The 22544-nt window shown below is 43.0% G+C and overlaps 2 protein-coding genes across 4 annotated transcripts in view; one reads left to right on the top strand and one right to left on the bottom strand.

The window, feature by feature from the left end:
- Positions 1–9901, bottom strand: part of dhps (deoxyhypusine synthase) — a 13524-nt gene extending 3623 nt beyond the window's left edge. For both annotated transcript variants that reach the window (XM_048233339.1, XM_048233338.1), the window contains exons 1-6: positions 9774–9901; positions 7754–7952; positions 6823–6999; positions 6420–6541; positions 3775–3871; positions 1589–1675 (exon numbers count right to left, since the gene is read on the bottom strand). In XM_048233339.1, coding sequence (XP_048089296.1) covers positions 1589–1675; positions 3775–3871; positions 6420–6541; positions 6823–6999; positions 7754–7948 — 678 coding nt within the window. In that variant the 5' untranslated portion in view covers positions 7949–7952; positions 9774–9901. The remainder of the gene's footprint in view (positions 1–1588; positions 1676–3774; positions 3872–6419; positions 6542–6822; positions 7000–7753; positions 7953–9773) is intronic.
- Positions 9902–12647: 2746 nt separating this feature from the next.
- On the top strand, positions 12648–13738 carry LOC125287481 (guanine nucleotide-binding protein G(I)/G(S)/G(O) subunit gamma-12-like). Of its 2 annotated transcripts, none has more exons than XM_048233342.1 (3): positions 12648–12724; positions 12805–13124; positions 13518–13738. In XM_048233342.1, the coding sequence occupies exons 2-3, from the start codon at positions 13032–13034 to the stop codon at positions 13641–13643; spliced, it is 219 nt and encodes a 72-aa protein (XP_048089299.1). In that variant the 5' UTR covers positions 12648–12724; positions 12805–13031; the 3' UTR covers positions 13644–13738. The 2 variants fall into 2 exon arrangements, with proteins under 2 accessions (XP_048089299.1, XP_048089298.1); XM_048233341.1 differs by having other exon boundaries at positions 12800–13124.
- The last annotated feature ends 8806 nt before the right edge of the window (positions 13739–22544 follow it).

Here is a 22544-nt window from a genome sequence, read left to right as displayed (position 1 = left end):
TGAATTTGATACCAGCAACATGTTTCAAAAAAAGTTGGGACGGGGGTAACAAAATGCTGGAAAAGTTGTGTAATGATAAAGAAAACAAAAGGAAGAATGTTTCACAACTAATTAGGGTAACTGGCAACACCATTGGGTATGAAAAAGAGCATCCCAGAGAGGCAGGGTCTCTTAGAAGTAAAGATGTAGGGGTATTCATCACTCTGTGTAAACCTATGTACACAAATGATGAAACAATGCCATTTTAATGCTTCTTAACATGAAATTGTGACGTTTTTAGGGAGTTCATCATCTACAGGACATAACACCAGACCTGTCTCCAGACCTGTCATTGTATGGGCTCAGGAAAACCTCTGATAACCATTGTCTATGTGCCCAGTTTGATACTTAATTCAAAAACTGCAGCCAAAATGTAACAGCTAAAATTGTATTGAGACATGATACAGAAAATACCACCCTCTTATCTGGGCCTGAGCTTGTTTAAAATGGACTGAGGTAACGTGGCAAAAGGTCCTGTGGTTAGACCAATCAAAGTTTGCCATTCTTTTTGGAGATCATGGACTCATCTGGGCTAAAGAGGAGAGGGCCTATCCAAGTATCCAACCTATCCAACTTGTTTTAGTGCTCAGTTCGAAACCCAACATCTATGACGTGTGGAGGAGCATTAATGCCTACAAGCATGGGCATCTTGCACATTTGGCAAAGCACAATCAACTCTGTATGATGTATACAGGTTTTGAGCAACATATACTGCCATCCAGGCAATGTCTTTTTCAGTGACGACCTTGAATATTTCAGGAAAACAATGCTAAAATGAATTCTGCACATATTTAAATAGTATTTCTCCATACAGGAAGAGTCCAGGTGCTAAGATGGCCTGTCTGCAGTCCAGATTTATCAAATTAGGTGCATAATGGAATGAAAAACATGACTAAGAATACCCCATACTGTTGAGCAACTGAAATCCTATCGGGGAGTAATGGGACAACATTTCATACTCAAAACTGTCTCCTCAGTTCCTAAACATTTACAAAATTGTGTTAAATGAAGAGGTGAAGCAGCACGGTGGTAAACATGCTCCCGTCCCAACTTTTTTCAAAACATGTTGCTGGCGTCAAATGAAAAATAAACATATACTTTCCATGAAATAGTCCAAATGTTCATTTTCAACATTTCATATGTTGTCTATGTCTTTTTTGCTGCTAAATAAGGCTTTATGAGACTTGTATATTATGACATTCTGTTTTTATTTGCATTTTACACAATGTCCCAACTTTTTCTGTTTTGGGGTTGTATATTTGTGTGAGTGTGTGTGTTTGCATGCATGTGTGTGTGTGTGTGTGTGTGCGAGCGTTCATATTTGTGTGTGTGTGTGTGTGTGTGTGTGTATTTATGCGTGTGTGAGGGGGGGTATGTGCATATATATTTGTGTGTGTGTGTGTGTGTGTATCAGTGTGTGTTCGTTTGTGCATCAGTGTGTGTGTATATAAATATTTGAGTGTTCGTTTGTGTTCGTTTGTGTATCAGTGTATGTGTGTGTGTGTGTTTGTGTTTGTTTGTGCATCGGTGTGTGTGTGTGTGTGCTCACCTTGTAAGCCCAGTAGTAGACGGACTCTGGGTTGTTGATCTCTTTTCCGAGTCTGTGGATAATCTTAGATGGAGTCCAGTGGATGCCCTACAACACAACACACACACTAACACTTCTTCTGCTTCTTCTGCTTCTGCTAGTGCTAACAGGTGTGTGTGTGTGTGTGTGTGTGTGTAAGTGAGTGTGTGTGTATGTGTATGTGTGTGTGTCAGGGTTTCTGCAGGGTTCAGTCAGTCAAATTTAAGACCTTTTTATGACCATTATGATTTAAATTTAAATTTTTTATTTTAAATTTAAACTACTAAACGCACCATTTTCAAGCCATAACTGATGGCTTATGTCATATGTTTGTGTTTCATATTTTTGAATTCATATCAACTTTATACAGCTCTGGAAAACATCAGGAGACCACTGCACATTTTTCTGATGTCATCCTACAGTTGCTGAGTGACATCCGAATGAGTTGAGAGTCATATTCAAATTTGCAATGGTCTCTTAATTTTGAATATGACCATCAATTTGTTCAAAAAAATCTGAAAAATGAGCAGTGGTCTCTTAATTTTTTCCAGAGCTGTATATTTTGTTAATAATTTCTAGTATTTAATGATCTGCATAATTAGTAATAACTACATATTTAGTAATTTGAATACTTAATATTGATCTGTAAACTATTACTCTTTATTGTCGTGACAGTGATGGTGTGTTGGTCTAATTGAGTGCCTGTCACTTTAAGAAGAACGTAAAAAGTAATTAGCTTTCGGTCTCACAGTTTTAGACTAGTGGAAAATAGTTGCGCATAGTGCAAGTATATGTGGATGCAAATCATTGTGTTTTCTATGTCATTAGATAAAATAAATGTTCAGAAAACTAACAAGCCAAAGAAAATCTTTCTGGGATCATGTAAGAGACTTTCTGGGATCATGTAAGAGACTTATCTCTTACATGATCCCAGAAAGATTTTCTTTGGGTTGCAATGTTCATTTCTATGATTTTGGTGAGTTTGTCAATAGGTTGTGTAGCCTATTTCTGAAGTGTCATTAAACCCAACAGTAAGCCTAAATTAACTAACTTCCATAGCCTAGGTAAGGTAGCAACACACACTTGAGAGGTGGCATTTCAGCAAATCAACTTAAAATGCCTGAAAAGGCTACTAGGCTATTATTTGCCGCTTTGCCACAGCATCACACACATGACAGCTGCAGGTTGAAAGTGGTGTGTGTGTGTGTGTGTGTGTGAGGAGAAAAGACACATAGACTACAGTAAGTACTAGAAGAATTCTTTGCGCACACTGACATAAAATACGTATCTTATTGCAAAACAACACTTGTCATTCTTAATGAATGCAATTGCCGGAATTTCACAGAAACTCGCTTCAACCCTCTCTGGTGCAACACTTAACCATAGAATGTAAAAGAAAGCACTGGCAGTGAGGTCTGGGTGTTCGGAGTTTGCGCGGGTTTCTGTGAAAGTCCTTCCGACAAGTCTGTTTGTGCACTGCCGCATGGACCTTGTAGTTGTGGAATGCTGTGATAACACCCAGATTCCTACATCAGAACTACAACAAGCGGAATGAATGAATGCTGCCGCCAGCGCATTTCTGGTGGGGAAAAGGCAGTGAATGAACGAGCGTATGAATTTAAGACGTGACTAAATGTAATTTATGACCTTGTATGGAAAATCCGGACGTTTTTATGACTTTTTAAGGCCTAAAATTCTTATTATCAAATTAAGACTTTTAATGACCCCGCGGACACCCTGGTGTGTGTTACCCAGAAAGCTCACCTGTGTGTGTGTGTGTGTGTTTGTGTTACCCAGACAGATCACATGTATGTGTGTGTGTGTGTGTGTGTGTGTGTGTGTGTGTGTGTGAGCAGATGTTCCCTTAAAGCAACTTTCCATCATTCAGCAGTGTCACAGTGTCAAACTCTATGTGTGTGTTTATTTGTGTGTGTTACCCAGACAGCTCATGTGTGTGTGTGTGTGTGTGTGTGTGTGTGTGTGTGTTACCCAGACAGCTCACCTGTGTGTGTGTGTGTGTGTGTGTGTGTGTGTGTGTGTTTGAGTGTGTGTGTGTGTGTGTGTGTGTGTGTGTGTGTGTGTGTGCGTGTGTGCGTGTGTGTGTGTGTGTGTGTGTGTGTGTGTGTGTGTGAGTGTGTGAGTGTGTGTGTGTGACCCAGACAGCTCACCTCAGTCTTCTGCTCGTGCACCATCTGGTCCAGTATGGGCATCAGCCAGTCCTCAAACTTACAGTAGTTATCATTGGGCACCAGCAGATTCCCTATCCTACACACACACACACACACACACACACACACACACACACACACACACAGTATAAGTGTCATCAGTGTCAGACAGTCATCAATGTGGTGGCCCCAGCTGTGGCGCGGCTGCACTGTACGCTGGTGACCCCGTGGTCCCCTCCGGACCCCCCCCCACTCACTTCCTGCTCTCTCTCCCGCTCACTTCCTGCTCTCCCACTCACTTCCTGCTCTCTCTCCCGCTCACTTCCTGCTCTCCCACTCACTTCCTGCTCTCTCTCCCGCTCACTTCCTGCTCTCTCTCCCACTCACTTCCTGCTCTCCCACTCACTTCCTGCTCTCTCTCCCGCTCACTTCCTGCTCTCTCTCCCACTCACTTCCTGCTTTCTCTCCCACTCACTTCCTGCTCTCTCTCCCACTCACTTCCTGCTCTCTCTCCCACTCACTTCCTGTCACTCTCCCACTCACTTCCTGCTCTCACTTCCTGCTCTCTCTCCCGCTCACTTCCTGCTCTCTCTCCCACTCACTTCCTGCTCTCTCTCCCACTCACTTCCTGTCACTCTCCCACTCACTTCCTGCTCTCTCTCCCACTCACTTCCTGCTCTCTCTCCCACTCACTTCCTGTCACTCTCCCACTCACTTCCTGCTCTCTCTCCCACTCACTTCCTGTCATTCTCCACTATCCTGTCAAATTAAAGGCATAAAAAGAAAAAAAAAAAAAAAATCATCAATGTGGCAAAAAGGGTGTGTGTGTGTGTGTGTGTGTGTGTGTGTGTGTGTGTGTGTGTGTGTGTGTGTGTGTGTGTGTGTGTGTGTGTGTATGTGTGTGTGTGTGTATGTGTGTGTGCGTCTGAAAAAGTCAGGGAGGTAAGTATGTGTGTTTATTTCACGGCTCTTCAGAGTGCTGCAGAATGCTCCATTCACTTGAATCCCAACGTTCTGCGGTCTGCTAATTCTCAATAACAGACCATTGCTAAGTATAACAGACCGCTGTCAAGGAAAATGGGCTTTGTGCTTCTATTTCACGTCTTTCATATTACTGCGCAATAATGACCGACGTTCTATACATTATCCCTTACGTGTGTGTGTGTGTGTGTGTGTGTGTGTGTCTGAAGAAGTCAGGGAGGTAAGTATGTGTATATCAGTGGCGGCTGGTGGTTATAATAATAACGGAGGAAGGAAGGTGCTTGTGGCTTTATTGGTGTTGGTGGCAAATGTGAACAATAGAGGATGTAGGCCGCCTACCCTGACACATTTATAGCAGCAGTATGTACTATGTTAACCTGACTCTCGCCAGATGAATTTAGTTCCGCCTAGCGCCACTCATCCATCTGGGATCAATCCATTGGAGTGGTGCTTCAGAAGGCTGGGCCTTATCAAAAAATTCTTGCATAAGATTGGATAAGCCACTTATCCGTCATCTATTGACGTGCTACTTCAACCACTCACATCGAAGCCAACCCGTGATGCTGAGAACAGTCTCTCAGTCGCTTCTACGCTACGTCACATCTATGAAACTCCCGCCCTGCGTCCTGATTGGCTCTACCATAAAATCTGGTGCTGAAATCACTCTCAACGGAACCGATCCCAGATGGATGTGAGTGGAGCTAGGCGGAACGAAATTCATCTGGCGAGAGTCAGGTTAGTACTATGTAGCAATGTTGTGCAATAAAAGCTGTTCTGACATTCTCCTAAGGAGCTAGGCTAGCATGCAGTAGCCATTGTGCATTTGAGCAAATTGCTCCAGGGATAATAGACTTTGTAATATAATTGAAATATATGAGTCACTTTGGATAATAGTGTCTGCTAAATTAATAAATGTAAATTTAGGTCTGGGAAGTCAGGAAAGATATGTAGGTCTAATTATGAAATACTGTTTTCCAGATGTGCAAAATTATGGAAAGTCTGGAGGTTTTGCTCAATGTAATACATTTGCAGAAAAGTCTATAATACTAAAAATAGGCAAATAGCCTCGAAATGTTTCTGAAGACGTCACTAAAGGAATGCATCATGGTCTGAAACATTCATTAACAATGTTACCATCCAAAGATATATTAACAACAAGAACATTATTTAACAATTGTTTAGTTAAGGCATAACTTGGATGATTATAACGACCCATAACTATCCAAATTGTTTTGTATCAGCAAATCCCTGAACTGTCCACGTTTGTGACAGACCAGCAGCAGGCTATAGCTGCTTGTTTTCTGTGCTACCAGTTAGCCATGAGTATTTGTCATACTATGTATTCAGTAGCCTACCATCTAGCCTTACCATCTTTTTTTGGAATATGAATTTTTGGAACTGGTCTTCCTGGTGCTTTGATCCTAACCTTCGCACTGTATTTGAATGTATAAAAGATGGACATTGTCCTCTGATTCCATTGTACTCTTTATTTCACGAGCAATAAAACAAGCTTTCCGTTCAACACAAGATTCTTCGCTGTATGTGTGTGTGAATGCAATTGCATTTGGGTGTGACCGAAGTCAGGGAGGTGAGTGTGTGTGTGTGTGTGCGCATGTGTGTGTGAGTGTGTGCGTGCGTGTGTGTGCGTGTGTGTGTGTGCGTACCTGTTGATGCCTCTCTGTCGCAGCTCTTTGCCTGGTAGGCTGAAGTCCCCCAGGTAGGTGGCGGCCAGACACTTAATCAAGTCCTCCTCCACCCCACCTGCTGTCGTCACAATCACATCCACCTGTACACACACACACACACACACACACACACACACACACACGCACGCACGCACGCACATGCACACACACACACACACACACACGCACGCACGCACGCACACACGCACACACGCGCACGCATACACACACACACACGCACGCACATGCACACACGCATACACACACACACACACACACACTTTATAAACTGATCTCAGAGCTGTCTGTGCCCCTAAGAGCTGAAGACGGACTGCACCACTTGGAGTGGTGTGGAGGGTGTGGAGGGGCGTGTGGGCCGTACCATTTTGTGCTGGGCCAGGTAGCGGATGGTCTCCCTGACTCCAGAGCTGATGAGGTTGGACGTGTACCCCAGGAAGATGGTACAGCCCGATCGACCCCTGGGGGCAGGAGTGCCCTCCTCCTCCTCCTCCTCCGCCCCCCCTTCTTCCTCCTCTACAGGCTCCAGACGCTTCTCTATCTGCAACACACACACACACACACACACACACAATTGTGTGAACTCATGCGACCAAATATGGATACACACACGCGCACACGGACAGGCGACCAAATAACTTCTTTGTAAACGCCAACATGTTTTGGTGCCTCCCTGAGGGAGTTCTAACGGATGCGACATTGGAACATGTGTGTGGAATGTAAATCAAGAGAGTGTAGAGTGTTAGGGTGTGTGTCTGCGTGTGTGTGTGTCCAGAGGGGGGAGTGTGTGTGTGTGTGTGTGTGTGCGCGTGTGTGCGTGTTGCAGTGTGTGGAATGTAAATCAAGAGAGTGTAGAGTGTATGTGTGTGTGCGTGTGTGTGTGTGTGCATGTGTGTATGTGTGTGTGCATGTGCGCACAATCGCCGTGTGTGTGTGTGTGTGTGTGTGCGTGCGTGCGTGTGTGTCCAGAGTGGGGAGTGTGTGTGTGTGTGTGTGTGTGGGGGCCCAGAGAGTGTAGAGTGTTATGGTTCTTGGCAGGTGCGTTTGTCCAAAGTGACAAACAATAATAAAAGCAAACTCATCATCATCACAGTGTTGAGTGTATAATATACACCTATTGCACACACGCGCACACACACACACACACACACACACACACACACACACACACACAGCGGCGATAATGATAATAATAATAATAATAATAATATCTCACCATCTTGTAGACCTCCTGCACGGCGATAATAATAATAATAATAATAGTAATAATAATAAATGATACTGATATATCTCACCATCTTGTTGATCTCCTGCACGGCCAGGCCGAAGCTGCTGGCCTGGAAGCCGGTGGTCAGAAATGACTGCAGCAACGCCCGGTGGTCCAGGCCCTGGTTGAAGTCGTAACCACGGATACGCAACATGTCCGCTGGCAGCGCCGTGCTCTCCTTAAGCACCGCCTCCCGCGCCACTGATGGAGGGAGACCTGCCATGGCCCTGAGGAACCAAAGACGTGATTGGCTGAGCCCTGAGGAAGCATTGGCTGAGCCCTGAGGAAGCAGACACGTGATTGGCTGAGCCCTGAGGAACCAGAGGCGTGATTGGCTGAGCCCTGACGTGATTGGCTGAGCCCTGAGGAACCACAGACGTGATTGGCTGAGACCTGAGGAACCAGAGGCGTGATTGGCTGAGCCCTGACGTGATTGGCTGAGCCCTGAGGAATCACAGACGTGATTGGCTGAGCCCTGAGGAATCACAGACGTGATTTGCTGAGCCCTGAGGAACCAGAGGCGTGATTGGTTGAGCCTTAAGGGTAATCTGGGGTGAGTTCAAGACTGACAGAATGTTGCAGAACGTATGGTTCTACATAACCAGTGGTGCGTTGAACGCTGTCCTTCACGCTCCAAGAACGCCATTGTTTGCTTTCTTTTCAAAATGTACCCCGAGCCTGGAGAAATTTGTGTAAATACAGATGAAACGTTTCGCTCCATTTTCTGGTTTGAACAACATACATGTTTGGCTGCAACAATGCGCTACATATACGACAAGCTACAACAAGCTTCACAGTTTCACCTAGTTTGGTGTGTGTGCTATCCTATCAGCGGTGACACCTGCAGACTAAATCAGCCGTATTAAAAAATATCCCCAGTGAGCACAGCATAGCCATCTAGTCATTTACAGATGAAGGGTAAGAATGCAAGCGTGAACATTAAATGTATATTTACATACATCTCAGCAGGCTCAGAATACATTTCGAAAGAAAAGTGGGAAAAGCAAATCTCAGAGCGCTTGCACGAACAACAGAATGTTCACTGCACCACTGTTTACATTGAATCATACCCTTTGCACATTGTGTCCGTTTTCAACTCAGCCCAGGTACTTTGGGACCAAACCGTGACGTTCAATCAGGAAACCATAGCAAAACGGTGGTGTCACAGAAACAGAAACAACTTCATCAGAACTATATACTGATGCATTAAAAAATATATCTGTTGCGGCAAGTTCTTCCTGCTTCGACTTGCTCCGCTGTGGCATGCTATTTTACTGTGTAGAGTAAGATACACACATCACCTCTCTGCAGAACAGAACAGGACAGGACAGGACCATAGGATTTACAGATAGCTCCACTGCACACTTAACCTGACTCTCGCCAGATGAATTTCGTTCCGCCTAGCTCCACTAGAGTCAGGTTACTGCACACTGCCTTGTGCCGTGTTTTCGAATGCACCTCACATAACGATATGCATAAAGGCGTCTGCCAATGAAACACCCTAAATGTCACTCAAATGTTTTCATACGCACACTGTTAGCTGACAGCACCACACATCTGAAGAGTGGGCGGACGCATGCAGGGCTGTCACGTCAGATCATCGGGCACATGAATCCAACCGATATAAAATGACCCAGACTTGTTTTAACACGGATACTTAAAAGCAAACGCCGACACAGTTGAGTAAAATACGCAGATAAACGACAGACGAACCCATCTATCGGTTTACACTGGACACTTCCATAGGCTACTGGCTCGCATGATGTGATACTGTTAGGAAAGGCTTCGCTACTGTTTATATTTATGAAATTACATGATACCAGTATCAGTTCAACAGTGGCTACAGTTACATAATAAATCATGGGAAGGTCTGTCTTTGAAAATGTCACCATTCTGAAAAATGTCACCATTCACGTCCCAACTAGCAGTTAGCTAGTTCTTGCAGCTAACGTTAGCTTGGTCCAGTCCACCTGACCTAATGAATAATGTGGTAGGCGATTCAAAACATGTCGGATAATTTTCTTCTGAGATATCTCTAAGTAACTTACCTCGTAGTCTTCCGCGTAGTGTATAAGTGGGTTTGTGTACTTTATTGGAGTTGTGTCTGAACGTTTCTGAGTTGGCTAAACGTGCAGTAACTCTGACATTTCACCCACGTTTTCCAAACAACTACGGCAGGCCAAGGAGGACATCAGGGAAATATTGCGTTCGGGAATTGTTTTTTTTGGCTCTGAGCGCCACAGAACAGGTTATGTTGGAATTCTTCTCATTCAGGCTAGCCATTCCAGTCTTCCTGGATCCAAGTTTGAAGTTACTAAATTAAAACCTAAATAAAGCGTTCAGCTGTTGGCTGCTACAGTGTAAATATTCCTGTGATTTTGCAAATTAGTTAAGCATACATACAGTATAAAGACAATTCAAATACACAAATATTGGCCCACGAGCCATCGGACAGACCCACCTTCCTACTCCATTCAAGTCAAGTCAAGTCAAGTTTATTTATATAGCACATTTCGTACACAGATGTCATTCAATGTGCAAACAAAAGCAAACAGTAATAGCAAATAAAAGCATAGAAGGGCAACAGTCAAAGAGTTTAAAAGGTAAAAATCATAACAAAAAAGAAAACATAAACCCACAAGGTAAAATTATTTAAAAATAAAGAATAATTAAAAGGACAAAATAAAAGACACAAGGCAGAATAAATTTCAAAGCAGATTCAGAATTTGTAACTCAGTGCAGTTAGCAGAAAGCATCTGAGAACAGTTTGGTCTTTAAAACTGGCTACAGTTGGGACCTTTTTGATGTCATCCGAAAGTTGGTGCCAGACACTTGAAGGTAGACCATTTAAAAAGTAATCAAAATACCCATTTCATGTTAGGAAGGTGGTACTTTTTCAATAATTTTGCCAATAAAAGGTAGATTGGATATGGGCCTGTAATTATTTAGCATGCAGGCATCCAGGTTATTCTTCTTGAGAAGTGGCTTTATAACAGCTGTTTTCAGTGACTTAGGAAAAGTGCCAGACAGAAGTGATACATTTACAATGTGAAGAACATCTGCCGCTATAAGGTGAAAAACAGTTTCGAAGAAATTGGTAGGCAGAGTGTCTAAGCCACATGTGGAAGGGCTGAGATTCTGTACCGTTTTAACTTCTCGACAGTTGAAAATAGAACACGTTATTTGAACTTCTACTGATGATGTTAGAAAAGAAAGACTGTCTTCCTTTGCATATTTCAGAGTTATATGTGCGGAGCATCTCTTTATGGATTTCATAGTGGATCTGAAGTTTGTATTTACGCCATTTTCTTTCAGTCTTCCTACACTCTCTTTTTAGAATTTTAACTGCTGGATTTTGCTTCCATGGTGCTTTCTGTTTGTCCTTAACTTTCTTGAGTTGCAATAGAGCAATGTCATCCATAATGTTTGCCATTTTTGCATTAAAGCGATCCAATAATTCTACCAAGTCTGACAGTTGACTTAACATCTGTGAAAGTGCTGCTCAAAGAGAGCACTTGTCTGATCATTTATGATTCTCCTTTTTACCATCATAGCTCTGTTTTGAGTGTGTGGGGACATAGACACATCAAAGAACACGCAGAAATGATCAGATAAGGCCAGGTCTTTAACAGCTGTAGAGACATTGAGACCCTTTGTGATAACAAGGTCGAGGGTATGGCCGAGAGAGTGTGTTGGCCCCTGCACATGCTGTGTTAGGGAGAAACAGGATTATTCACATGCAAGTTTAGATCCCCTGAAATAATAAGACAGTCAAACTCTATGCAAATGACTGACAGCTCTTCCTAGCTTCCCACCCAGCTCTTCAAGAAAGACTTTAGCTGAATGTTTTGGAGGCCTGTAAATAGTCAGTAATAAAATCTGAGGAGGAGACTTAATGCGTGCGCACAGATATTCAAATGAAGTAAAGTCACCGAATGATGACTGATTGTACTGAAAAGATGTTTTGAAAATTGTGGCTATCCCCCCACCTCTTTTATTTGCTCTGGTAGCACTCAAAAAGCTGAAATTTGGGGGAGCTGATTCGATGAGAGTAGTAACACTGTTTGCTTGATCTAACCATGTCTCAGTTAAAAGTAAGAAATCAAGGTTGTGTGTGCAAATCAGATCATTTATTAAGAATGATTTGTTTGAAAGAGATCTGATATTTAGGAGTGCTAGTTTTGCTGTAAGTGTTGGGGAAATATGATCCACGGGGAAATCTGAGGTGGTTGTGGTACGGGTAGGAGATTTGACTGGTTTGCCCTGTAAGCTCGAAGCACTAGTCTTCTATTACTTGTCAATACAGGAATAGAGAATGTCATGGGCTTACTGGGTCCCGGCATGTTCTCAAAACTACTGTCAGTACCATTTCTATTGCAGGGACCCTGAGAATATCATGCAATACAATCATATTGCCCACTGCAGCTGCCATCAGTATTTTCCGCTGCACATTCCATGCTATATGCCGTCTGCTGAGAATATGAACTAAGAGGTTGCTGCTGCTTAAGACATCCTTCTGGAGGGAGGAGGAGGGCGTGGAGGTGCCCTGTGCTTCTCTGGTGCTAAAGGTCTTGGGCTAGTAAAACACTCATTCAGTAAAACACACATTCAGCAGCTCAAACCTCTGCCAGGTCCTTTACCTGTGACATTTAGGAGGGATGTCTTTCAGATGATTAATACCCACAAAAGGAGAAAAGTTGAGATGGGTTTGCCCCCACACATGCTTTTATCCTCAGTGTGTGTGTGTGATGTAGCAATGACATTTGCAGCCCTGTGTGTGAACCCTTTTAAGAACAACTTCACACACACTTTCATCTGGACTCCACCTCATGGGGTGTCTGGGTGCACGTGTGTGTGTGTGTGTGTGAGTGAGAGAGAGAGGTTAAATAGGACCCTGACCCCCTCGTCCATGCCCAATGCTAAGCTGGTGTGTGTGAATGTTCCGCCTGGTCTCACCATTTGAACTGCATGGACATCTGCAGGTGAACTGAACCCAGAGGTACGAGCAACACACACACACGCACGCACGCACATTGCAATGCAGGTAAATTAACACAACTTTCTCTTTCATCAGCACAGACACCAACGCTGAAGGTTGTGTGTGAGATGAGTGTGTGTGTGTAAAACCACTGAGCCTGGAAAACAGTGTATGTCTTGCCGTCTTGTGTGTGTGACCTTGCCTGCAGTGTGTGTGTGTGTGTGTGTGTGTGTGTGTGTGACCTTGCCTGCAGTGTGTGTGTGTGTGTGTGTGTGTGTGTGTGTGTGTGTGACCTTGCCTGCAGTGTGTGTGTGTGTGAGAGAGAGCGATGGAAGGGAAGGTGTGTAGTGGGAACAACGTGCTCCAGGCGAGAAAAGCAGTGGAGCAGCTCAGAGTTGAAGCCAACATGGACCGGGTCAAGGTCAGTGTCGTGCGTGTGGAAAACACATTTTCTTGTTTCTTGACTGATTGACTGGTGACACTGACCACCTGAGAAACACGAGGGGAAGAGCATTTACTGGGTAAAAAAAATGTATGTTGATTTGTTATCTGTAAGAATCAGGATTTAGTTTGTTATTCCTAGTGAGTGTACATATCTGATTGGCTATGGGCTATAAAGGCGTGAATGTGGATGTTTAATCTGAGAGAGACTTTAATTGATTATGATGCGTAACTAAATTAAAATGATCTTAGTAAGAGAGGGTAATCTTAGTAAGAGAGTGAATGTGATTGGTTATTGCCATAAGAGAGTGAATGTGATTGGTTATTGCCGTAAGAGAGTGAATCTGATTGGTTATTGCCTCTCACCCTTTAGATCTCGGTGGCAGCGGCTCAGCTGGTGCAGTACTGCCAGGAGCACATCCGCTCCGACCCGCTGATCACAGGCATCGCCACCTCCGCCAACCCCTTTAAGGACAAGAAGACCTGCGTACTGCTCTAGACCTGAGTACTACTCTAGACCTGAGTACTGCTCTAGACCTGCGTACTACTCTAGACCTGAGTACTACTCTAGACCTGAGTACTGCTCTAGACCTGCATACTACTCTAGACCTGCATACTACTCTAAACCTGCGTACTACTCTACTCTAGACCTGCATATTACTCTAGACCTGCGTACTACTCTACTCTAGACCTGAGGTCTACTCTATACCTACGTACTACTCTAGACCTGTGCACTATTTTAGACCTGAGTACTATTCTAGATCTGCACACTATTTTAGACCTGAGTAACTCTAGCTCTAGACCTGCGTACTACTCTAGACCTGAGTAGTACTAAATACTATTTTAGACATGCATAATCTAGATCTGTGTACTCTAGACCTGAGTACTATTTTAGACCTGAGTACTCCTCTGGCTCTAGGCCTGGGTACTATTTTATACCTGAGTAGACCTGAGTACTACTCTAGACCTCCGCCAAGCCCTTTAAGGGTGTTGTTACAGACCTCTGAGGTGCTCTGGATCCCCTCTCTACCTGGATGCTACTCTGGCACCTCCTACTGGCAGACACCCACAGGACAAAAGAAGGGAAAACAACTTTTGTTTAGTGCTGAGATAGTGTTGAATAATTTACAAATAAAAAGGTGGAATAAACATGCTAAAGGTTATGAATACAACAGGGCTTAATATGCACCTCAGACTGTGTGTGTGTGTGGTCGCACACAATGTAGAGAGAAGAGCCTCATCTTAGAATGATAGTGAATTTATGTAAAGAAACATCAGACATCACACGTTTACTCATTTGTACAAATGTAACATGAAAAATGTTGTTTCTGTATATATTAAATAAAAAACCAAAAGCAAGCAAATACAGAAAAGTAAAAAAGGTTATTTAATTGTGAATTTACTTTATATCACAATAAGTCCAGCCATCACAGAAATCCAGACATGGAGAATATCTACCCCAGTGCAGAGACTAAGGGGAGACAGAGAGGGGGGAGAAAGAGAGAGACAGAGAGGGAGACAGAGAGAGAGAAAGAAAGAGGTAGAGAGAGAGCGAAAGAAAGAGAGAAAGAAAGGGAGAAAGAGAGGGAGAGAGAGACAGAGAGAGAGGGAGGGAGAGAGAGAGAGGGAGAAAGAGAGAGAGAAGGAGAGACAGAGAGAAAGAGGGAGAGAGAGAGAGAGTGTCCACAAGAGAGGGGGCCACTGGGGGGTCTCCACACTACAACAGCCATGTAGAAAGAGAGGGAGGTAGGGAGGGAGAGGCGGGGTAGAGGGGGAGAGGATGGAGGGAGAAAGAGAGGGAGGGAGAGATGGAGATGAGATAGATATGTTAATTGAGGGAAGAGAGGGAGGGAGAGAGGGAGATGAGATAGATATGTTAATTGAGGGAAGAGAGGGATGGAGAGAGGGAGGTATATAAATCGCACACACACACATACACACCTGAAGCTATTTGCACCAGGGCAGGGGTCTCCAACCTTTTTGGGAATGAGGGCAGGACATTCAGCACTATTGCCCCAGCTGTGGCGCAACTGGCTGGGGCACCTGCACCGTACGCCGGCGACCCGGGTTAGTTTCCAACCCCGTGGTCCTTTCCTGATCCCACCCCTGCTCTCTCTCCTATTCACTTCCTGTCCCTCTCCACTGTCCTATCATCAAAGGCATAAAAAGCCTAAAAAAATGTACTTAAAAAAAAAAAAATTCAGCGCTATTGCTACACCTGTAGTGTGGAGGAGAAAGGGCGCGTGAGCTAAAGCAATTGTTTTTCAGTCCTTGAACAATCGAATTTGGGCTGTTAGCTCTGAAGCTGGCACACTCTGTAGGCCTACTGATCCTTTGGACGACCTTTTTCATGCAGAAAAAAATGACAATGCGTTCAATTTTCTCCAGAATTACACTTTAAGATAAAACACATATTTTTACTCTGCTTGATTTTATTAGTCCAGAGCAATCGCCCCATTTATTGATGATAATTCCAGACAAGCCTAGACAAGCTAATGCTAATGTTAGCAACTGATACTAATCCAGTAAGTGTAATGTGAAGCATTACAAAACTGACTGTCAATTCGCCTTATCCACCCTGTGGCCAGACCGAGGCTACATGGTACACTTGCCATTACACCTCAGTCCAGCAGATGGCGGTGGTAATGCACTCCGTTTGCAAACTGCCAAAAAAACTGACTAAAGAAAAAGAACAGGCCAGTGAACCCTTCTTTTTCGGTGAGCTTTTTTTTTGACAGTTTGCAAAAGGAGTGCATGACCACCACCTATGCTAGGCTGGAGCTAAAAGTGGTGTCGCCAGACGGCTGGATGAACTGGAGAAAGTATATCAGTATAGTATGTGTGTGTGTGTTCTGTGTTGTACATGCTGGAGCTGGTGTATGTGTGTGTGAGTGTGTGTGAGTGCTGTGTTCTACATGCTGGAGCTGGTGTGTGTGTGTGTGGGGGGTCTGTGTGTGTGTGTTCTACATGCTGGAGCTGGTGTGTGTGTGTGAGTGTGTGTTCTACATGCTGGAGCTGGTGTGTGTGTGTGTGTGTGTATAAGTATAAGTATATATACTCTTTTGATCCCGTGAGGGAAATTTGGTCTCTGCATTTAACCCAATCCGTGAATTATCCCCCCATGCCCTGTCAAGTCTGTCACTGAGAAAAGAACACAGAGAAGCCAAGGCCGTATGCAACGCACCAGAACCCGATCTGCAAACCCAGCGGAAGAGTCAGATTCAGATTTGGACTCCGATGGAGACTCAGACTGTAACCGGTATTGGCTGAGGGTGCCAGTAGAAAGGACGCAGGAGACACCTGCTGTACCCCTCCACCAACAGCCAATCATCAGTTCAAGTTGCCCAGCTCCAGTACCTGTAGGGAGATAAGATAGAGTAATAACAGAGTACTTACCTGAATACTTACCTGAAACAAACCTGAGACCTGAAAGAGAACAGAGAGAGGAGCCAAGACTGGATGAAGGTCCCTCTATTGTTGCTGAACCTGAAGAGGAAGCTGGATATCAGGAGAAACATAGAGCTTATCCATGAGGAACAGCACCAGGTCCATCCGTTGTCAGATGACCAGACAGAGGCCAGGAGGTCAAGTCGGAGACAGACGCCCTAGACAAATCTTTACATATGAGAACCTGGGTCAGCCCATACTGACAACACAAGCTGCAGTTAACCAGCAGCACACAAACATTCCATCACCCGCTATAACTTACCTAATGCACCCCTGCCCCTACACTCACTTGTCCCATACACCACACCCACATACCCACTCATCCCATATGCCACCCCTAATCCCTCATTTACATACATGCCTTACCCATTCACACCACACCCATACATGCTACCATTTCTAGTCACTTGTTAGATAAGTAAAGAGAACACAGAATTTAGACCAGTTCAGAGTTTAGAAAAGATTGGTAAATGGTGGGACCCATTTCTTTTTGCCGGGGAGTGTGTGACGTCCACAAAAAGGTTACCTTTGTTTTGTGAATTGTAATTTACTTTAAATATATTTTCCTGTGAATACAAGGTAATGTTCTATTTTGAAGTAACAAGGGTTGCTTAAAATACATGTAAAATGTATGCATTTAAAAAGGGTGATTTCCTTTGTAAAATGGACTTGTCGTACTAGTTCCATACCAGCAGGGGGCAGACCTGCAGTAGCGATTTCCCTGTGCGCAAGTTTGAAAATTCTCATAACTCCAGAGACTTGAACGATCAAGAAGCTGTTGCCCTGTCTCATCCTTCTTTTTTCCTGATTTTCAGGTTGGTAAAGTGTTACACAACACTAAAATAGTATGAAACCATGTTAGAATGTTAGCTAACTACTCTGGCTAAGTAGTTTTGTGATAAGAAGGTGGTTTTGTCTATGTTTGATATCCTGAAACGGAAATGCTAATTCTAAACGATTGAGCTAGCAAAGGACGCTGATGCATTCACTTTTAATAGTAATGGATTGCTATCGTATGCCATCGTGTTCTCCCACTTTGTTCATGAAAATAAATATGTGCCTTGTGGTTAATGTTCAAGCCTTTTGTTAAGCCAACGTGCAAAAGTGTATGTGAGTTTATGTTAAGATGGTCAGTAGTTAATGTGGCCATTACACGTATGAAGTTAACTGAACATGAAGTTGTCAATAGTGGCTCTGAGCATTTGATTCAGCCGGGCGTTAAATTAGTACTTTCATGACATGTATTGTCACATCCTGATCTTAAAAAAAAGCCAATGAATGTATTTAGATTTGCTATTGGGTTAATTAGACCATGATTTATGTATTTGATATTAAGCACAATGTAAAAGAGAGAGACAAAGGAATAAGAACATGTGTTTAATACTGTATAGAATATATTGCTATGGGATTTTGTATGAAAATTGCAGTTGGAACTCATTCTAATGTGAACATGGATTTAACAGATGATTAATGAAACAAATGCACTTACTGAAAGAAAATGTGAAATAAATATAACTCCAGAGACTTCGAACATATCAAGAAGCTGTTGCCCTGTCTCATCCTTCTTTCCTGATTTTCAGGAGCTACTATCTGCTAGCACGGTGCCGCTACTGCGGTACCCGTTACACATGCCTCTCCTGTGGACAGTGTGAGGAATTTGAGGCTGAAGTGGGTGGGAAAGCTACCTGCGCATACTGTGGCTGTGCCCCGGTCAGCCACGCCAGATCAGCTAGTGGGTCAACAGCGCAAGATATTAGGGGGTTGTGGGAGATTCAGGTAGGGTTGCGACTTTTTGGACTCGCCCACTCTGTCAAAGAGACGTGAATCATGTTTTGGCCTACAAACCTTTTATACCTAATATCGAAAACGCATCATTGATCAGGGAAAAAAAATATCATGGATCAGGAAAAAATATTTTCCTCGGCCCTCCCCGGTAAATATCGTACAGTCCCTAACCACGTTGTTTTGCTGTGTGTTGTTAGCGCTCGCCATTTTGTCTTCATGCTGTGGGGTATACTACGAAGCACATAGACATATCTAGGCTATGCATACATATCGAGGCCTTGACTCAGGGGTATACGTTAAGTGATACCAAGATTGCAGTTATGTGATATATTTGTCAAACTAGGCTTTCAGCTCAGATCTGTGCGCGTTCTCGGTGTTGGGATGACGTTGGCCAATCCTGAAACGTGGAGACGCACAAGACCGCCTCTATTCAAAAACAATTACTTCCGCATTCATGAGCGATAGCTTAATCTACACTGCGGCCATTTTTTGTGTCTAACCTATAACATCAAATAAATCAATTGTCATCAGTTGTTGTATGGTATGCACGTCCATAGGTGGATATTTGCACGCACAACACTATTAAACCGCATTCAAGATCCAAAATGTTAGTAGAGGCGGAGCTCCACCTGTAAGATATATGACAGAATCCTACACGTGAGATTACTTTGTTTTTTAAGACAATTGATTGGTCAGTGTGCGGTAGATTACACAATTTGAGCTATAATTTAGCACATAACCTCCTCCCGTCCAGGTTTGGTTGACAGCATAAGATACCATGGTGATATAGCGACACTAAAACAGATCCACTTTCGTGTCACAGCATAGCCTGGCTTTGAGCGCAACATACCTCGCTAACCCACTAATCGAGATTCGTAGTACACCCCACAGGATAGTACGGATAGCCTATGCTTCAGCTTCTTTCTTCTTTGTATAGGATACTGTTTATATATGGAGAAAAAACACATCTGCTCTTGTTTTGATTTCTTCAGGTATGTACTCCCGTTACCATGTTTAGAAAATGTGATATTCATTTACATGTATTATGTTAGAAGATCTGGGGCCGTATTCACAAAGAATTCATTTCAAATATTAAGTTGCAGCCCTCAACTGATGTTGATGTTGTGTTTTGTCATGTCATGTTGTGTTTTGGCCTGATGCGCCACCCTCCACCTATCTACTAATCACAGGTCAGTAGTGTTTCGGCATCCGGGTTGGCAACCTCGAGTCAGAGGGGAGGGGATACATCTCTCTACAAGTAATTTGAAAGTGATTGCAGTACCAGTTTTGGCCACAATCTTACATATGGTTCCTTATAGTCAAGGCTACCGAATAAGCATGAAGTCGAACCTTTAGATGAAAAACACTCTTTATAGACACACTTTAAGTCGAGTCGACATGTCGAGTTTAATCTCGTCGTGGCAAAAATATTTTTTTCTTCATGTGTGGCCCTAATACTCTGTCGTAGCGACAAGCTAAAATTTAGTGTGTAAGTAAGCAGTTGAAAAACTGTAAAATGAAAACACTATGGAGCAGTCATTGCACACTACATCAAAAGTGTTTATTTCCTGATCTCCCAACAGTAAACTCTGCGCCACACTCATGTTCAGTCAGGTCTTCTCCATCTCCTCCACACCTAAAAGAGAAATATGGTTTAGCGCAATTATAATTCCCTTAACAGTGTTTTAGTGTGTATTGTAAAATTGTAAACTCAACCCCATTACAAACTACAAACTACACTCACCGGGTTTACTGTAAATTCAGTGAAAAACAATTAAGCTATACTCTGAAGGACACATGAATAGGACATTATGGAAACACCCACCAGCTGAAAACCCAGCCCACTGTTAGTAGGGGGAGGAACCCAGCTGAGAACCCAGCCCACTGTCCACACGGTTTAGCACAATGTTCTCTTAACAGTGTTTTAGTGTGTATTATAAAATTATAAACTCAAAACCCCATTTTCAAACTACATTCAGAAAACCTCTGAAAGTTCTTGCAAAATCAAACTAATGCCTCAAAACAGTTGTACCTGTGCTCCAAATCAAGCACTGTCTTCAGATCGTCTCGGTAAAAGTTTATAGTTAATACACGGCATATATCTATATTATTCTTACTTATAATGTTACTGCTACTACACTGCACATATCTGTACATGTTGTTCATATTACATGGCTATATTTATTCTGCTCTTATAAGGTTACTGCTAATACACTGCACATATTTATATTTAATTTATATTACGTAAACCACCTTCTGTAAACCAACTGTCTACACTGCAATATAGACCTCTCCAGAATAAGTCCCGCCTCCTAACTTCCGTATCCATCCAACCTTCGGTCGTCAAATGTCTATGGGAAATAACATGGCGTTTTGAAAGATTGTACCTGTCAAACTCTGTAGGTGACAAAGTAGAAAAAGCTGCTGGGCAAATTGGCCTACACACTTCTGCCATCTACGGCACCGACAATCAAAAAATCCAGTGGAAACTAGACGGCAGAAGTGTGTAGGCCAATCTGCCCACCAGCTTTTTCTACTTCGCTACCTACAGATGTTTTACCGGTATGATATTTCGAAACGCCATGTTATTTCCCATAGACAATCGACGCCCGGAAGTTGGATGGATACGGAAGTTACGGAGGCGGGACTTATTCTGGAGAGGTCTATATATCCTGTCCTGTCTATGCACCTCATATCTATACTTTATACAGTATGGGCCCTATCATGACATTCTAAAGCGCATCGTCACTCGTCAAAAGTCTATTCAAATTTAATAGGATGTCCAGTTCACATTGGGAGGGGTTTTGTTATCAAAAGTGAAGCGCATGGCGCAACAAGGTGTTCCTAGGTTTTTTAATCAGTCATATGGGTGTGTTTGGGGTGTAACATCATTTAAACCAATGAGAATGACATCTGTCATTCCCTTTAACGGCGCAACGCGCAATATGTCAAATAAATGCATCGGTATTTTGGCATTCAAAGGCGCATTTGAAGGAGGCTGCTTGCGAGACCGTATGGAATAGTCATTCTTAATAATAATAATAATAATAATAAAGCTTTATTTGTATAGCACCTTTCATACACAGAATGCAGCTCAAAGTGCTTTACATTTGAAACATGTAACACAATAATAGTCAGTCAGTCATTATCAATCACTTTTCTTTGCTGTTTATGTTATACTCAGCAACATATCAAAAATATAGAAAATGACGCCATAAGACTGGCAGCCTTAACCCTCTTACCCCCACAAGCACGCCATATGGCAACTGTGGCAAGGAAAAACTCCCATATTCCAGGAAGAAACCTTGAGCAGAACCTGACTTAATAGGGGAGCCCATCCGCTTCTGGCTGGCTGGGCCCCAATAGTAGCAGATGTAAAATAATCTGAAAATGTAGTCTACAGGATAAGATGAGTTAACTAAAAGCTTTCCTGTACAGGTATGTTTTCAGATCTTTTAAAAATATTTACTGAACTCCGCCTGCTTGATGTACAGAGGCAGGGTGTTCCATAGTTTGGGGGCATAATGGATAAACGCAGCTTCTCCACTTTGTTTGTGGAGCACTTTGGGTAATGCATTAAAAGATTAGAATTGATGATCTAAGTTTCCTTTGTGGTTGATAAGATATTAAAAGCTCAGAGATATATGAAGGTGCTATGCCATTCAGAGCTTTGTAAGTAATTAACATAACCTTAAAATCAATTCTATAGGAAATAGGAGCCAGTGCAGTTCAGCCAACACAGGGGTGATGTGTTCTCTCTTCTTAGTCTTAGTTAAAAAGTCTAGCCGCAGAGTTCTGTATGAGTGCCAATTTCTTTAGATGTTTTTGGGAAGACCAGTGAAAAGTGCATTGCAGTAGTCTAACCTGCTAGTGATAAAGGCGTGAATTAGCTTTTCTGCATCTTGTTGAGTTAAAAAAGGGCCGACTTTGGCAATGTTTCTCAAGTGGAAATAGGCTGTCTGAGTAACTTTACTGATATGGGGCTTAAAACTTAACTCTGCATCTAAGATGACACCGAGGCTTGTTACTTTTGGTTTGACCTGGTGTGCCAAGTTCCCCAGATTACTAAGAATAATATCTCGCTTTAGTTTTGGTCCAACCAGAAGTACCTCTGTTTTGTCATCATTTAGTTTCAAAAAGTTTTTGCTCATCCACTGATTAATGGAGG

Source organism: Alosa alosa, chromosome 22 (genome assembly GCF_017589495.1).
Source record: "Alosa alosa isolate M-15738 ecotype Scorff River chromosome 22, AALO_Geno_1.1, whole genome shotgun sequence".
Lineage (NCBI taxonomy): Eukaryota > Metazoa > Chordata > Actinopteri > Clupeiformes > Clupeidae > Alosa > Alosa alosa.
This window is presented reverse-complemented; position numbering and strand designations above follow the sequence as displayed.

Bases quoted from the DNA above. Each gene is read 5' to 3' on its own strand.
- LOC125287481 (XM_048233342.1), top strand. From the start codon at position 13,032: ATGGAAGGGAAGGTGTGTAGTGGGAACAACGTGCTCCAGGCGAGAAAA. The intron at 13,125-13,517 runs GTCAGTGTCGTG...CTCACCCTTTAG, and splicing joins CCAACATGGACCGGGTCAAG to ATCTCGGTGGCAGCGGCTCA.